The following is a 19,011-nucleotide window of genomic DNA, read 5'->3' as shown; positions in this document are numbered from 1 at the left end:
AAGTAATGTTTAAGCTGACCTGGCTCTGTTGAACCAATCTTTAAAATCACGGATTATTAAAAGATAATAGTACTGTTGCTAATGAGATCAGAAAGCCTTCCTCCATTACAGGATCCTTTTTGGATTGGCATTAGCATTTGATGGCATGGAAGATAGCATCACAGTTCACTCAGACATCCCTAAATACTCAGCCACTGCTGGGATACCCGCCCCCTGATTTTCATTCTGCACAGAATCAGAATGCTACAAGAATTGATTGCCTCCAGCTCCCTCATTTGCCCTACCATCCTATTCATTCTTTTGCTCTGTTGCTGAGTTTGGCAAGAGAAGTAACTAACTTTTTTGAAAGCATTTGGAAACAGGATAAACAAAGTGCTTGTTGTGTTCTAGATATTTTGGGAAGTAGAAAACTGGTTTATTAATAACATATTTCAAGGAGATGAAAGTCTAGGCTTGATTTTGTCCAGGAGAGGAGTTCAAAAATGCAGTTACCAAAATCATATCACTAGGGAGCTTTTATTAAAGAGAAGGCTCTGTATGCTCTCATTCTTGTTCTTTTAAGCCCATTTTCTGCTGTTGGGAGAACAAGGGAAGTTGCTGGTTTCTTTGTTCTTGAACCTGATTAAGGACTTGACCAGCTGAGATCTTATTCTCATTTTGAAGTTATTTGAGCAATAGCAAGATGTGTGTAGGCCCATAGCCCTGTAGCTTTGGATAGGCCATGCTTTATTCTGTGCCTTTGTGTGAAGTTTGGTGGGGTGCTGGGTTGTTGGCTCAGTTGGTCAGATTATGGTCTGGCGCTGTGGTAGATGTACTTGCTTGTGGCTGGTCACCTATGATGAACGCATGATCTTACTTATGTATCAGAGAGCTCCTCCGTGACTGTGAACTGAGGGGAACATTTTAAACACCATGTGCCTTTTCCTCATATATCAGTGTTTAAATTCTGGAAAGATAGATCTCCGCATTTACTTTAACTGACCTTTGTTTTTGTTTGTTTATTTTTTAAAGATTTTATTTATTTATTTGACAGAGACACAGCAAGAGAGGAAACACAAGCAGGGGGAGTGGGAGAGGGAGAAGCAGGCTTCCCACTGAGCGGGGAGCGCGATGCAGGGCTCTATCCCAGGACCCTGGGATCATGACCAGAGCCGAAGGCCAGATGCTTAACGACTGAGCCACCCAGGTGCCCCTTTAACTGACCTTTGTTCCCAAACTTCGTATTGAGCACTTTGGAGTCACACTTTTGAAAGTAACTGCAGAATTCTCATGGATTTCAGCCTGTATAAATCATTAAACATTGTTTTTTTTAAGTTTATTCAAATTGATCAGATACAAACAAATTTTAGTAATAGAGGTTTGATCATGTTTAAGTGATACTTATATGCATGCTTTTTCTGGAATTAATGTCACTTCTTTTCTGTAGCTCAACCTTTATTATTCATTTTGTTCATTGGAAAGGTTATAGAGTTCTAAGTAAGTTTGGGAAACATTTACTAGGCATACACAGAGGAAAAGCTTGCTGCTAAAGCGTTAACTCAAGCAATGAGAATTGTTTGAACTGTACTCTGAGAAAATTTAACTAGTAATATTTAAACCTTTGGAAATTTGGATATTAGACATGCCTAGGATTTAGGTCACTTTGCGAAAGGGAATGATTTTTAAAGGGGAATGATTCTTAAAACATTATGTGTTTAAATATTTATTTATATCTATTATAAGTATAAGGATATATTTATTAGTGTCTTAATAATGGATATTAATATTATATCTACGTATATAAACCATGCACTTAAATCTATCTCAATATGTTAATAATAATATATTATTAATTTGTTGTATTAATATTAGTAATCTAAATCGATATAATATATATATCCCAAATGAGATTGTGAAGTTAGCGGTTATTCCATTCCTATTTACATATGACCTGTCTCATTTTGCAACATTTGAAAACAAATTTCTTACAAAAAAGTCATCCTTTCCTAAATGAAACTGAGTGAAGACAAGGTTGCCCCTTATGTAACATTGAGAATTTTACTGGGGTCCAAGATGCTTATTGAGTAGGCAGAAAGAAGCACTGTGTTTCAGAGTTAGACTGCTCTGGAGCTGCCCTGCTCCTGCCACCCGCCAATTTAGTTTACAATTGTTTTCGAGCACCTGCTATGGCTTGAGCATGAAGCTGGGGCTGTTGGTATAAAAATGAACAGAACAGAGAGGATCCTGGCCCTTGTGCAGCTTAGGATATGTGCGTGTGTGTGCTGCTTTCATTTCGTATACTGTTGCTTTTCATTGCCATTGTACATATTTCCTTCATTTGATCACTATTTCAGGTAGGAGAGAGATGCATTTTTTTTCACTTGATAGATTTGCAAAGAATTTTGTCGCTGGGCTACTCTAGAAGGAAAAGTCAGCTTTCCAGATAGAAAGCACATTATTGTTTCTCTATTTTCCGGGCACATGTGATACTGACTTATGAAATTTCACAAACAATAACGCAGTGAAATGCCAAACTCACTGAAATTCAGGATCAGCATTTTGGGAGCGGAAGCATTAGGCCTATATTGTAATGTAATTTAAAACTATCTGGGAATAAAAATAAGACCAAAGTAGTTATTTATAGTGGCTCGGAAACCTCCCATTGGCCATCAGATCATGGTGTTAAGTCTGCCTTGAGTTAATGATTTCAATTTTAATTGCGTCTCTGTGTAAGGAGAACAAAACCAGGTTTGGCCTTTAAATGCCAATGAGGATAGCCATATATTTAGTAGAAATTTTTGACTTTTTTTTTTGTTTGATTCAAGTTAGGTGATTTGGAGACTTATAGATAAACATTGGGAAAGCTAATCTTTCTCTTTTCAAAATAAAGATAGTCTCAAAAAATTTTAGGGTTTGCAGATTTATATTAGAATCTAAATGGTATTATAGGTAGGCAAAAAAAAAAGAAATAAGGTACTTTGTACAAATGTACAAATAGTAAAGGAGAATCAATTTCTGTTCAGTATATAATGAATTTTCCTTTCATTTAAGACACTCAAATAATAATTCATAATAATAATAAGAAGAAGAAGCAATTCCATTGTTTTACTTGTGCAGTTTATCCTATACAATGGAGGAAGGTCAGAGAGATGACTTGTTTCTCCCCTACATTATACTCCTCTTTGTTGTAGAGATCTGGTTTTGGTCATTGTATAATATGTTACTAAGCCATAGTGATGAATTCTTTTTACTAGATTACTTTAAAATAAAATGAATTATGGTCAGTGAAATATCAGGGTGCTGGCAGATTTGGTGCCTGGTGAAGTTGAGTGTAGACATTACTTAAATAAATGAATAAATAAAGTAGGGCTAATAATACTATCTACATCAAAAGGTTGCTGGGAAAGAATGAATGAAAAAGCAAGTAAAACACTGCTCACGCAGAGTAAGCTAGCATGAAAGTTACAGTTACATCTTTTTATTTTATTTTTTTTTTATTTTTTATTTTTTTAAAGATTTTATTTATTTATTTGACAGAGAGATCACAAGTAGGCAGAGAGGCAGGCGGAGAGAGAGTGGGAAGCAGGCTCCCTGCTGAGCAGAGAGCCCGATGTGGGGCTCTATCCCAGGACCCTGGGATCATGACCTGAGCCGAAAGCAGAGGCTTTAACCCACTGAGCCACCCAGGTGCCCCAGTTACATCTTTTTAAATACAATTAGCATTTTCTTTGGTTGTTAGACTCATCGCTTTCTGTGTTTTAAAGATTAGGTTTAGAGTTCTTGTGGCTTAGGATTCAGAGGTGACAAAAATATTATAGATGTTGGGCTCATAGCTGTGTGACATGACCCAGTTGTTTAACCCTTTAAGCCCCAGTTTTGCCACTTCATTAATTAAGATAGAAAGCAAGTTGGTTGAAGCAGTAAATATGGTCATAATCCTCATAAATGTAAATGGATTATATTTGCCCACAAAATGACAGAAACACTTGGATTAGATTTAAAAATAAGAGACATAACTAAAACCTAAAACAAAATAGAAGGTCAAATAGTAGAATGGAAAAAAATATACCAGGCATATATTATTATCAATGAATGAGTTAATGTGTGAATAGGGAGAAAAGAGGCTATTTCAATGTTAAACAGCCCACCAAGAAGACAAAGTAGTTATAATTTGTATGTATCCAGGAAGTTATGGGGAAAATTTGATATATCCACACTCACAGTGGGAGATTTTAACCTATTCTGTCATTTGAGGACTACCTTTATTAACAATGGTTAATTATTAAACAGGTCTCTGAGCATACTTCCTCTCGGAATGGTCTGAGTCTCTGAATTTTGGCTAGTTTGTACAGCTGTGTCATGCTTTTTGTATAGTTGATGTGTTTTTGTAAAGCTGCAAGTCAACTGGTAATTTTAAAAGTGAATGATACTGGGGTAGTTGGCTGGCTCAGTCAGTAGAGCATGTGACTCTTGATCTCAGGATCATTTTGGGCATAGAGCTTACTTAAAAAAAGCAAATGATGCTTTTATAAAGGACTGGGTACATGACTTGGTTAATTGTCACACTAGAATTTATCATACTTGTCTTGGTTTTGTGAACAGGGAATATTTAGGATGGTGTCTTGGACCTTATGGTGAAACTAGCTCCACACACCTGGATAACAGTAGGTTTGCTGGGTTTCTCCATCCCTGTGGTTTCTTGCACATATTCCTCTTTGTTGACCATTTGATTCATGCTGCAGAATGCCTCAGTGGGCACATTGGAAATAGGGTGTGAGTCAAGTCTTACTTTTTGGAGTCAGTACAATTGAGAGGATTGAAGCAGATCTCTCCTGGGTCTTTTCCTGGAAATTGTTAGACCCACAGCTTGATCCCTTCAAAATCCCAGAGCAGAGCTTTTTTTAAAGATAGCACATCAGCAGTCCAGCATATGCTTTTTTAAGTCTTCGGTGAGTAAAGTGGGAGGGTTTTAAGTGTTTGCAGAACATTTGGGTCTGTGGCTTCTGCCAAAATAAGTGTTAGCATATGGTTTTCTTCTTCAGAAAGGACTGGCAAATGTTAAATTACCGTTTTCATTTTCATTTAATTTATTAGAGCCTTTAATTAAAATTGGGTATTAAAGAGTGATGTGTTTGTGTGTGGGGTGTGTGTGTGTGTGTGTATAGTGCCAGTGAAAATCCCATTTATTTTCTACTTGTTTCTTAACTTTCTGAAATCTGAGTAGTCCGGACAAAAAAAAATAAACTCTTTTGATGGGTTAAAACTAAATTACAAAGAGAAACCTACGTGTTAATATGTACATGGAGAAAGACCTTATTAAATCTGTGTTTACATTTATCAGCAGCCTAGTCTAAAATTGTGACTTCCTTGAAAGCAGAGTGCCCAGGAGATCTGTGTAGCTATGTATTTGGCCTTTGTGCCTGATGGTGATAGTACCAGAGTGGCAGCTTGAATTGATGTTGACCCTGTGCCTTCAACTTCTAGACCTTCACCTACCAGCCTCCCACCCACCCAGCCAGCCACAAATAATTAGCAAGCACGTAATATTTCCGAGCACCCCACTAGGAGCTGAGAGGACAGAAGAACAATATGATGAGAATGTGACCTCAAGAGCCAATGGCCTGGTGACAATAAGTAAATAAAAGTTTTGTACTTGTGAAACAGTCTTTTATAATGCTAAGTGACAGGTCAGCAGTCCATAAGGTCTCTGGGAGGGAGGACATATTCAGGGTTATCTAAAGTTGTCTTAATTCAGACCAGGAGGTAGTGGTGGTGACTGATAAGAGGTAGATTCAGTAAGGTAATACCTAAAACTAGGATTTGTGGAGAGAAGAAAAAGCTGTTTCCAGGTCATTTGGAGGTAAGTCAAGAGCCTGAATTTTTTTTTTCCCCTCAGGAGCTACAAGAGCTTTAGGACAGGAGTATTTTGACCAGGCTGAAGAGCTGGTCAGAGTTCCCTTGTGAAGGAGTCCCCTTTTTCTTCAAAGGTTTTGGGGCATTATTCTGAAGGCATGGGCCTCAGTGGGTTTTAGTCACAGGAATGAAATGATTGGACTTACAGTTGAGAAGGTCCCTCTGGTGGCAATGTCAGGGAAAGGGTAGGATGAGTTGCTGGAAAAAGAAAAAACTGTTGTTTGAGCTAATTCGGGTTGTCAGGAGATAAAAGCAGCTTTGGGGGCTGAAGCTGGGAGGGAGAGATGAGGGAGGACTGCCAGGTGTCTAGCTGAGGTAACTGGAAGCAAGGAGGGGATGCCATTCAGCAAGGGAGTGATGGGAAGGAAATGGGGTCTGGAGGAGGAAGTTTAGTCTTAGACACTGACCTGGTCATCCTTAGGACCTCTGCATTTAGCTGTCCAGAGAGCAGCTGTCAACATAGGGGAGCAGTCAAAGATTGGGGGGTGAGTAACATCACCCAAGGAGATTTTATACAGAAACAGAAGAGGACAGTGGAAGGAAACTTGGAGATAATTATAAAGAACAAGAACCTCGGGGCGCCTGGGTGGCTCAGTGGTTTAAGTCTCTGCCTTCAGCTCAGGTCATGATCTCAGGGTCCTGGGATCGAGCCCCGCATCGGGCTCTCTGCTCAGTGGGGAGCCTGTTTCTCCTTCTCTCTCTGCCTGCCTCTCTGCCTACTTGTGATCTCTCTCTCTGTCAAATAAATAAATAAAATATTAAAAAAAAAAAGAACAAGAACCTGTGCATTTATCTACTACTTGTGTCACCTGGAAAACAGATTTGGTATCTTGGAAGTAAACAGATAAGGTATTTTCCCTCTGGGCTTTGCTAGATACTGTTTTCTGTTATTTTACTCTAAAGAGGTGAACTAATAGAATACTACTGAAACTTGGAATGGTAATGTTCTGGCTTTTTTCTTGATGGTCATGACCTTGTAGTGTAGCACCTGCAAGAGCTGTAGGGACCTGTTTGCCTTCTGGGTGTGGCGTAATCATTTCCTCCTGATCTGTGTCTGTTTTGGTCTGCCAGTGTGAAGAAATAAAATTATTGTCTAATTATTGAAGCAGAAAATAATGAGCCTTTGGAATTTTTTGTGTGTGTGTGTATCTTTTGGGAAATTCATTTATGGGATGTAGGGTTAGAGAAGAGTAATTTGGTGGAGGGGTCTTGTTTACATATTCCTTGTTTACACACACACACACACACACACACACACACAGAGACATACACATACACACACACGGACTTAGGGCAGAGAAGGTAGGTATGAATTTTAACCATCTTCTTAAAACCTAGCCACAAAAACATGGGTAGTATTCATATCACACCCAGCATATTATTGATTTTTATTCATTCAGGGATTAATTAACGAATTCCTAGTGTGGTGATCAAGTCAGTTAGCATCTAGGCCCACAATGAGCCCACAGAGGCCATGAGAGCCATTCTCTGGGAGAGGAGACGTCTTGTTGTGTGCCAACCTTACATAGTCCTCTCCTGCTTTCCAAATGGCAGACCCACCAGACAGAGTTCCAAGATGGCCAGCCCTCCACTCTTCTCTCCTCATAATCTCCCCACAACCATTTAAGAAGTACAGATCACCTCACTGACTGTGGGGACGCATGGCTGATAGCACCTTGGGAAAATCTAGCCCTTTATATATAACCTGTTGGAGACACCTCCATGTGTGATACACACTGCCCTCTCTGTGGCTTTTGTTGAAGGAGGTTGGGGGATAATGGTGTTTACGGGGTACTGGGCTTTTTGGAATCCCCATGCCCTGGGAACACTCATCCACATCTTACCGTGACTCTGACTTTTCCTTTACGCTTAGGTTACTCCATTGTTGCTATTGAATACTTAGAAGTATCATTTCACTATGGTCCTGGTGGGGTTTAGGGTGTTTTGCTTTAACATTACCCTGGAGGGGGAGGGGAAGACTCCATTATAAAAAATTAGCTGTTTGATAAGGATATTATCTTAGGACAGATGGAGCATATTGAAGAAAAAAAATGACCCTGATATTCAAGTTCTTAGACACTCAAGTGAAATAATTGAATAAAAAGAATAGCTGAAAGCATTGATATTTCTTTTGTACACAGCCTTTTGCTTCCCACTTTTTAAGGAAAAATGGTATTGTTAAAGAACAAACGCCATTAAAGAGTATTTGGGACAAAATGTGCTTATGTGGTTTGAACGACTTATTTAAAGCTTAAGGAAAGGATTAGCACTTGCTTGTTGAGAAATCTTCGGAAAGCAGTCACTGATCTGGGGGTACTAAGTCAGTGGTAGGAGGAGGGACGCGTGGGGAAATGGTGGGAGTGGGGCTCACTCAGGAGTGAGGTGTGGAGGGAGTTGGAGCCCTGGTAGATGGCTGCCTTGGAGGCCCTAGTGTGGCTTGTTCTCAGTGGTCAGCAGGTGGCACCAGATAGCCAGCACGAATTCCAAGAGGTATGTGGTGTTTAGATTTGACCTTGGGATGGGTTAAATTGCACTTTCTCTGCTTTCAGAAATTTGGAATTCATAATAGCTTCCTATTTGTTTTTCCTCGTAGAGATGGCTGAATTTTATGAAAGCCTTTGGTATTGACATAGTTACGAAAATTAACCACCTCCAAGGTCAAATGGTACAGGACACGATTGACTTTTCTTTTGAAGGGAGTTATGACTCGGTGTTGAAAGTGACAAACAGATCAATATAACGTACTTATTGGCTTAGGTTCCTCTCATTTTTTGTGTGTTTTTATGAAATCTGGGAAATACATTGCTAATGTAGATGTTAAAGTTAATCTACTGATAAGTTTATATTGTTGGGATTGATTATGTCTATGTGATTGGTAGCCAGGATTTTACTCCCATCCAAATGCTTGTGTTTGAGCGACAGTGGGTGATTATATGGGTCATTGACTTCTTCATTTCTCCAACAAGCTGTCTTGCTTCTCAACATAAAGGCTTTCCCTTGCCTGGAATGCTATTTCTCTTGATCTGGGCGTGTCCTGTCCCTTTTTGACATTGAGATCTCACTTTAAATACTGACTCCCAGAGGCCTTCCCTGACCACTAGATCTGAAAATATGAGATAGTCTCAATCTCTCTTTTTTCTTAAATTGTGGTACATTTGATGTATTAAATGTAAATTTAAGGAAATCAACAGCATGTTGGTTTGATACATTTCTGTATTGCAATATGATCACTACTGTAGCATTAGCTGCATGTCTATCACATCATGTAATTAGCATTTTTTTCTTTTTTTTTTTTTTTGGTGGTGTTAACAGTAAATCTAGTCTCTTAGCAACTTTGAAGTTTATAATACAGTGCAGTTGATCATGACTCTATTGCCTCACTCCACTTTTTCATTTTCTTTCAACTGTTTTGCCCTTTTTTGTGTGCTTTTTGTCCGGCTCCTCCTACAAGGCCATAGGTTTCCCTGGAGCCGAGTCCTTATCTTGTTTGCTGTTATCCCTAGCATCTGAAACAGTGCTGAGCACGTAGTAAGTCCTCAGTGCATTCTGGTTCAGTGGATGCATCATAGCTCTATTGAAGAGGGAAGCAGCTGTATTTAAAGCTAAAGGTATTCTCATAATTCTCTGAGGGCATTTTGATGAAGTGAAGATAGCAGTGGACCAAAAGTTGAGGCCCAGGTTCTTGTTTCTCATTTGTTCCTGTAGAATACTGTGCTCTGGGTATACCTGAGAACTGGGTATTGGTCATAGAATTTGTAAATAACAGCACTATAAATAATTGTAGTCATTCCTTAATAAGCCTCCACTGTACACTGGAACAGTTGTTGGTGACTTACATTTACTATCTCACTTGATCTTAGGCGTCTGTTTTTGTAGCAGGAGTGAGATATTTAGGTCAAATGATCTGTTCTCTTATATTACATTTTATGAATTTCCAGGAGAAGCTAAAAGATTATAGTATAGAGTAGAAATAAATGAGTTCATTCAGAAGCCACAAGTAGATATTCATCCAGCTCCAATAAAACTTTAAAATTGCAAAGCTTAAACTTTAAAAAGAGGGGGGAAACCCACCCTGGATTGGGTGTCCGTCATTTCATTCAGTCCTCTCAACAACATGGAGATTATCTTTCCTTTTTAATGGTTGGGGAAACTGAGGCTCAGAGATGTTAAGTACACTGGCCAAGGTCACACACATGTTATGAGGCAGTGCTGAGGTTCCAAATCATCTTTGATTGACCCCAGAAATCTGTTCTTGTAGGAATTGTTTGGGCTTCTACTCACCTCTAACCCAGTGGGCTTCATGGGAACGCAGCACACTTTAGACATCTAAATCAGGTTTTCTTTCTCTTTCTCACAGAACCCTAAGAAGGAGCTGATGTGGAGGAGCAGCTGAGACAGTTCAAGATGACGACCACAGTAGCCACAGACTATGACAACATTGAGATCCAACAGCAGTACAGCGATGTCAACAACCGCTGGGACGTGGATGACTGGGACAATGAGAACAGCTCTGCGAGGCTCTTTGAGCGGTCCCGCATCAAGGCTCTGGCAGGTAAGTCTCATCATGTCCTGTTACAGAGGCCCATGGGCCCTTACAGCTCCCTTTAAAATCACCCGCCCTGTCTCCACTACAAGAAGGTCAGCTCACCTCTGCTTATATACGTCCCAGGAGAGCAAGCTGCCCATTGCATGAGATATCCAGGTCCATATTTGGAGAGCTGTCCATCCTAAGGCCAAAATGACTGAGTGATTTTTTTTGAGCTGCCCTAGGTTTGTAAGAGTTTTTGACGCCTCCTACATTTCAAAATAATTCAGCTTACTGGACTATATACAGAAAAATACACAAATTAACCTGTGTGCTCTATTATATTAGTTGACTTGACTTGTTGCAGTAGTAGAGTACTTTGAGTGACCAAGAGTAGTTAGTATCCCATGCAAGTGTTTTAGATGTAAAAAAGCAATAGCTTTATCTGGTAAGGGCATGTTTAATGCTACAACGGGTAAGTTTGCTATTGATTCATTAAAATTAGCAGAAACACATCCTCCCTTTGTGATTTCTCACTCCCTTTTTGCTTTTGAATACTTAGAACATACTTTCACCCTCACCATAGTTGGGGTGGGAAGTCTTACCCTGAAATTGCCCTGAAAATCCAGAAAGGGTTCCATCATAATGAAAACTCAGCAATGCTGAATATATGTAAACGAGAGATCAAAGCAGAGTCATTTAAGGTCTTGCATCTGTACTTTGAGATTTCAAATCAAATGCTTTCCAAATGAGAAAAGTAGGTTAATGATTTTTGTTTCTTAATATCTTTGATTATTACCCATAAATTGTAGCCATGTCAGCCAGGTAAGTTTACTGTTAATTGTTCATATAGCTGACTTTTCTTGTTACCTTTATGGTGTCATCTGATTATGATGCATCTATCGTTCAGAGTTCTCTATAAGCAGAGTTCACTGTAAGCAATAGGAAACCTAACCCAAAGTGGTTTAAATGATAAAGGGAATATATTGGTCACATTGAAGACAGATTTGGCCTTTAAAGCAAGACTTACTCCTGGGCTTAAATGGTGTGACCAAGGCTCAGTTTCTTTCTCTCTATTTTTGGAGCTCCCAAGATGGCTGGGAGTTCCCAAGATGGGTAGTTCCCAAGATGGCTGCCCCAGGTCCCAGATCTGCCTGTAAGGATATCCAGGAGAAAAGAGCACCTCTGCTGCCCCAGTATTTCTACCATGGCCCTAGGAGCAGTCTTATTGGCCTGACTAATCCTGACTTGGGTCAGAGGCCTCCCTGACGTCAGCTAATCAGGACACACTTCTGGAGTAGTGAGGGGGGCTGTGGGGTGAGATGAGGAGGGGTCAGCCCCATCTGAACAGCTTGGCTAGAAAATTTGGAATATTACAGGAAGGAGGAAGACAGAAGTGGATATGGGGGTTGCAGCCAACTAGATGCTATAGGAAAATTCTCCAGTTGCCTTAGGATAATGTGTCTCTTGAGTGGTGGTGATTTAACGATCTTTCTCCAGCTAGCCTGATCTGAGGGCATAAACGAATGATTAACCAGGTAGTCATTCTAGAATTAGAAGATTTTCTAGCTTATTCATTAACATGGAACCTTATGGAAACCTTGATCCTGGCTTGTGCCAGTGGGTTGATTTGTACTTTGATCTTTTACCTCTTTTTCTTGAATCTTCATTTAAGTCTTTAGATCAGTATGATACTGGTGGCCAGTTACCTTTGATCATGAGTCATTTACTTTCTGATTCTAGGCTACTACGTATTACCTCCCTTGTAAGGAAAATTGTACCTGCAATTGTAGAGTCGTTCCTTGCTCTTAGTATCTGATTTTTCCTACAGTTTCAGGAGAGATCCCCAGCTGTCCTTAGTATTGATCAGTTGTCCTAACACTTCCTAGGGTGGCTTTCTCTGTTATCTAGGTCTCTGAACTACGGTATTTATGATAGTAATAGTAAGCATTTAACATGGTGCTTCCCGTGTGCAGGGGCCATTCTAAATGCATTGTATGTATTAACAGTTAATCCCATAACAACCATATATGAGGGACAATACTGTTATCTATAGAGTATAGATGAGGAAACTGAGGCATAAAGAGATTAAGTAACTTGCCCAAGGTTACACTGTTCATAAGTGGCTAAGGCAGACTGGCTCCAAAGTATACACTTTCCTATTTTTCTATATTCAGTAAAATATAAAATGATTCAAAGCTCACTGGTATAGAATATTGATATTGGGTAACTGCAACAGGCTTAAGAAAAAAAAAGATCATAAAAGGCTCAGGAAAAATCTTGTGGTCCAGAAGAAGCCATGAGTAACCATGAAAGTTACTGAAAACGTGTTGCCTCTAGGTTAAATGATGTCTAGAAAAAGAATTGCTTTCAGTGCATCCATTAGATACCAGGAAAACCATCTGTTTATTGGAGGAAATTTTCTTGTTACCTAACTCCCTGTTCTGTGGGACAGAAAAATCTCTGAGCTTTCTAAGAATCTTATATGCTGAAAATAAGAGCAACAGAATTAAAAAAGAGAGAGAGAGAGTACCAGAACAGTTCAGCAGTGTCTGGAACTGGGCTTCTAGAATGTGAGCATGCATCTTAATTGCCTGGTCATCTTGTAATTGCTGGGCCCACCCGCAGCTTCTGATTCAGTAAGTCTAGGATAAGGCTTGGTGGTAAACATTTCCAACAGGGTCCCTGGTGATGCTGATGTGGCTGCTCTGGGGAATCACATTTCAAGACTGGTGTGGAGTCTTGGTGGTTGACTGGCCTATTTCCCTGGGTGTCTGAGACCATTCATCCGTCTAGACCCAGCTCAAGTCTAGTAAGAATTGAAGTATCAAACTCAACAGAGTTACGTTAAAGGCACACTTTAATGTGGGAGTGGTGTGGAAGGCTGGCACCTCATTCTGAGAAAAGAGAAATATCTTCTTGTCTCTTAGAGGGAAGTAGTATAATGATAGATTCAGCATGAGGGAATGCTTACAAACCGCATGTTCTAAAGTGGGAAATCTCGGCTAGCGTGGTGGAAATGTATATAGCAAGTTTCCCCTCCCGCTCTACATGTTGAGGCTTCTTTAGACTACAGTCTTGAAGCCTGGGGTACATAAAAGACAATACTGCAGGAATTCTTCTTTTTACGGTACATTTTGTATTGACAGTGTAAACACCACCTTGGATTGTGTCCTTTACTAAGTGGCTTGAAATGTTTGTATCTCTGAGGAAATAAGGTGAGGTAAACTACTTGCTACAAATTAATTTTTACCCAGTTTACAGATATTTTCTGTTACTAGGCTGCTATGTGTACATGTTTTATATATAGGTAATGTACATTATGTATAGGTATATGTTCTTCCTGTGAGTTGTAAAAACTGTTCTTAATTTGAGTTTTACTTTCCTTTATCCTCTTCTTGCTTTTAGCTTTGTGTTGTAATAAGAAATACTGTTTTTGTCCTCAGTCCTGGCACAGAACTCCTAAAATCCTTGGAATTTGCTGAGTGTCTTTTGTTATTCACGAAAAGCCATCTTCCTCACACCTGGATCTGTGCCGGGGGAGGTGACTGAGGGTGAGAACTTTAGCTCTGTTAAGATGGTACTAGTCACTGAAATGACCAAATAATGAGAAGGTGGGAACTTTGAGCCCACCTTCTGGGAAAGAGGGGGGCCTAGAGATTAAGTTTAATCTCTATGGTTGATTTAATCAATCATGTCTACATATTGAAACTTCCCTAAAAACCCCTACATGACTTGGGTTTGGAGGATTTGAAGAGCTCTTGGGTTGGGGAATACATTAGTGTGTTGGAGGGGTGGTGGGTCCTGAGAGGCCATGAAAGTTCTGTGCGCCTCCCCCCCACCACACCTTGCGTATAAACCTCTTCCATTTGGCTGTTTCAGCAGACATAAGTATTTTCCTGAGTTCTGTGAGTTGTCCTAGTAAATTTTTGAACCTGAGAGGATTGTTCATGGGAACCCATGAACTTAGAGCTGATCAGTCAGAAGTATGGTAGCCTGGGACTTGTGACTGGCATTGGAAGTGGAGGCAGTCTTAGGGGACAGATCCCTTAAGCTGGGGGATCTGCGGCTCACTCCAGGCAGTTAAGGGAATTGCATTCTGGGACACCCGTTTGGTGTAAGAGATTTCACAGGGGAGATGGCTTCTCTAGTACAGTGTGGAACACATCCGTGTTTTAAAAACATAGGAATCAGGCCTGCAGTCCCTTGTCAAGTGCCAGTTTATCATCACAAAGATGAAAGAGTCTGGGGTTCATTGCCTGGGGAGCTTTGTATCTTTCTAGTTTTTTTTGCTTGAAAATTAGTCTGATTCACATCGCAGTCACTCATCACCAGCCCTCCCGGTCTTTAGTACCCGGAACATCAGAAGACAACACGAGTGGAGTCACAGGGAAGTGAACTTTGCGATCTTCATCATCTGTCTAGGGAATCTCCTGGTGGGGACAGAAACAGCAGCTTTTTCCCACAGAGAGAAAAGCTTCATCTGAAAGTTTGCCCTCACACAAATTGGGTGAAGAGTGGGGGTCTGTCAAGGCATTAGCTTGCAAAAGGCCAAGACTTAGGAATGTTTTAGAAAGTAATTAAAATTAAGATGGACTGTTGCCCCATGTTCACAAATTTTACATATACGAGACTAGGGAGATTTATACTTCTGCCTAAACTCTGTGCTCCCATTTATAATTTAGAAGGAAGATGAGAAAAGCCTTGGTATATCATGTTGTATAGCAGAGAGATGCCGTGCCGATTCAGCCTTAGGGCAGAGTGTTGTGAAGTGACTTTTATGCATTCTGTAAATGATTTCCCGCATCCCATGATGGCATACCCATATTCCTGACCTCTGACCACATGCCCCACAGCACTGTGGAACATGTGCTGGGGAAGAAAGGGATTCAGAATAAGCGGGGCTTTTTGTAAAGCAGCACTTTATTTGAAATAAAAACGTAAAACCTAATCTTTTAAAGAAATGTAAAAGGTAAATGTTTTCAAAGTGATAAATGTTTATGGTTGGAGGTTATATTTTGTACAGTCAACACAAATCCTTTAAAAAATACATTTCGCTTGAAAATATCGATGAAGTTGGCGCGCCTGGGTTGAACATCTTTTTTTTTTTTTATTTGACAGAGAGAGAGGTCACAAGTAGGCAGAGAGGCAGGCAGAGAGAGAGGGAGAAACAGGCTCCCCACTGAGCAGAGAGCCCGATGTGGGGCTCGATCCCAGGATCCTGAGATTATGACCTGAGCCGAAGGCAGAGGCTTAAACCACTGAGCCACCCAGGCGCCCCTGGGTTGAACATCTTATTCTTGAAATTCGGCTCAGGTCATGATCTCAGGATCATGAGCTTGAGCCCCCAGCTCCCGTGGAGCTCTGTGCTGCGTGTGGAGTCTGCTTAAGATTCTCTCTCTCCTGTTCCCTCTGTTCTTCTCTGCTCCCCCTCCCCCCAGTAAACACACTTTCTCTCAAAAAAAAAAAAAAAAGAATTAATCTTTATATCAAAACTCATAAACAGTGAATTTTTAAAATTGGGAGGATATACACCAAAATAGTGTTTATTTCTCCATGATTTTCCTTTTTACTTACCTGAATTTTTTCCTGAAATAAAATCTGAAATATTTTGTAATGAGGAAGACAAAGCATAAAAACATCTTAACATCTAATACCACATTCATAAGCTTAAATTCCCCCCCCCAAATCATGACATAGAAAAATGGTAGGAAAAACCCGTGTATAAATAAGTTAAAAAAAAAAAAAAGACATTAAAAATGAAATTCCTTTGGGAGATGTCACTCATCAACATTTATGAGCTAAAATTATTCCTAAGAGTCTTTCTGCTAAGCTATGGACTTAGCAAAAGAAATTGACCTTGAGTTTACATGGTTAGTGGGGAGTCAAGGACAGCTGATAGCCATAGAAAAATGAGCTGAAGGCACTTAATTAATTGTATCCTTTACATTACATATATAAAGTATATAAGTTCTTAGTTGCTATATATATAGTCCAGACTCCTTTTTTTTTTTTTTTTTTTTTTTTTATTTGACAGAGAGAGAGATCACAAGTAGGCAGAGAGGCAGGCAGAGAGAGGGAGAGGGAAGCAGGCCCCTGCTGAGCAGAGAGCCCGATGCGGGACTCGATCCCAGGACCCTGAGATCATGACCTGAGCCGAAGGCAGTGGCTTAACCCACTGAGCCACCCAGGCGCCCCTCCAGACTCCCTTTAAACATAGTCATTTAAGTGACCAAGCATTTTGGTGGAGCATTTAATCAGCTAAACCGCTGATATGCTTTAAATATTTAGAGCAGGGTTGCCTGAAAGAAATGTAATACTAGCCATGTATGATTTTTAACTTTCTAAGTAAGATATTCCAGTTAGTCAAATCATCCAAAATTTTATCATATCAATGTGCAATCAAGTATAAGAAGTTAGATACTTCAGATTCTTTTCTAAGTCTTTGAAATCCGGTACCCACATTTCTTATGGTCAGTAGCATGTGTGGCCAGTGAGTGCCTTCACACAGACACTATTTTATTGGCTAAAACCTTGCAGAACCTGCCAAACAAATGTGAGTTTTAAAATACCATGAAATATTTGGTCTAGTGTATATTTATAAAACAGTAGGTATTTGGCCATGTGGCTAAATATGAATTTAAATTCTGATCAGGAATAATGCATCAGTTGAATTATTAGTGTAAAAATGAATACTAGTCCTTTTTGTGCTCTTAAGTGGATACAAGGTTGCAACAGATCCTGAGCACATCTGCACTGTGCTCTTTCAGCTGAAATTTTGGCACTGCTCTCAAGCACTGTTTTTGGATGTGGAAGACTGACTAGCACACTTGTTTAAAAATGCATAATTCAAGGGCCCCCATAAGTTGAGATTCACTAATGTAAGAGGGAGCCCGGTAGTCCACATTTTTTAATGCATATGATACAGTTTGAAGAAACGCTTTCCTGGGACATGGCCATAGTGTTCTCACTCAGTATTCGTATCTTCTTACCTCTGAGTATTATACCCCAAAGTGAAAATCAGCTTTTTATCTTTTTAAAATAGTAGCCTGCCCCTTCTCCCAGTAAGTAGGTCACAGTTTACGTTTAGATATCTTGATACCTAAGAAGCCTTCATTTTCCGCCCAAACTGAGTATAGGGCTGTCTCTTGGCAAGAGGGGCACATTCTTCCTCTAATCCCAGGCCTCATTCCAGCCCCTGTGTGAGTGGATCCTCCTGGTTCCAACCCGTGATTGAGTCCCCCCTGCCCCAACCCCTATCACTGTTGGGGCCTTCTCATTTTTAATCTCCAGGAGGGCAGAATATTTCTCTGGGCCTAAATTAGAGTGTGCATTAAAATTACTAGGGAAACTTGAAAAGTATATCCTAAAGAAAATCCTGCAGTGATAGATAAAAAAGATTCAGGCCCAGGGTTTCCTCAGGAGGAAGAGAGTTAGAATCTGTACACTGAGAATTGGAGCAGAACTTGCCATCACTTTCTCCCATGTGACTGCAAATTTCAAGTTATTGTTAAAGTTATGTACTTAAATTGTTCACTTAATTCCAGAATAGATAGACCTGCATTTGGATGGAGGAAAACCTACTTTTAAAGCCTTAAAAGATTTTTAAGTTTACCTTTTTCCAGAGATATCTTAATGTCTTTTCTACCTACAATCATGAGTTTTTATTTTTATTTTTATTTTTTTTAAAGATTTTACTTATTTATTTGATAGAGAGATCACAAGTAGGCAGAGAGAGAGGGGGAAGCAGGCTCCCTCCTAAGCAGAGAGCCCAATGTGGGGCTCTATCCCAGGACCCTGGGACCATGACCTGAGCTGAAGGCAGAGGCTTAACCCACTGAGCTACCCAGGCGCCCCTACAATCATGAGTTTTTAATGAGGTGGTTTAGATATTGGCTTTATATTTTTTATGGTCTCCTGTAATATGCTGGTTTTACTTAGAAACCTTCCAGGATTAGACTGTTAATTCATAATCTGCTGGCCCTGCCAAAATGAATAAAAAATATATCTGTATATAAAAATATATACATATATAATATAATACACATATGAATGAGAATATATAATATGAATAATATATATGAATAAAGTATAATATATACATATATATGTAAAAAATATTTGACGTTCTAGTGACAGTACAAAGCCAGCATGCTATTAGGTATACAAAAGTCTGTAAAACATGGTCTAAAATTGTCTAATTGGTAAGATAAAACCTATTTACATGAAACATTAACTAAACATGAATGCCAGTGTCAGGAAGGTGGTAGAGGCAGTTAGTGCTCTAGTAATCTAGAGGCAAGGGGTGATCAGAAGAGGAAGAACGGCAGTCATTTGAAGAGGATGGATGGAGTCCTGTGAAGATCATTGGAACTTGGGAAGGGATGGGGGCCTGAACCTGGACACGGCTGCTTTGTTTCCACCACCACAAAACCGAAGAGGCCAGGCTGCAGATCCCTGAGGACCCCTCTCATTAAAATACAAATTGAGAAGCTTGGCTTCTCAAGCTTGGACTCAATCCTTTAAAATTAATCGAGAGCTTTTCTTATTTGCACACCCACCCGCCCTGTTCAGTGGAACCGTTCTGTGGCCCA

General features: G+C 39.9%; 1 protein-coding gene across 2 annotated transcripts in view; it reads left to right on the top strand.

The window, feature by feature from the left end:
- Positions 1-19,011, top strand: part of SPTBN1 (spectrin beta, non-erythrocytic 1) — a 197,665-nt gene that overhangs the window by 44,195 nt on the left and 134,459 nt on the right. For both annotated transcript variants that reach the window (XM_045979662.1, XM_045979663.1), the window contains one exon: positions 10,250-10,444. In XM_045979662.1, the coding sequence (XP_045835618.1) occupies positions 10,297-10,444 (148 nt within the window). In that variant the 5' untranslated portion in view covers positions 10,250-10,296. The remainder of the gene's footprint in view (positions 1-10,249; positions 10,445-19,011) is intronic.

The sequence above is a fragment of the Meles meles genome, chromosome 15, assembly GCF_922984935.1.
Source record: "Meles meles chromosome 15, mMelMel3.1 paternal haplotype, whole genome shotgun sequence".
NCBI lineage: Eukaryota > Metazoa > Chordata > Mammalia > Carnivora > Mustelidae > Meles > Meles meles.
The sequence above is the reverse complement of the archived record's forward strand: the minus strand, read 5'-3'. Positions and strand labels throughout refer to the sequence as shown.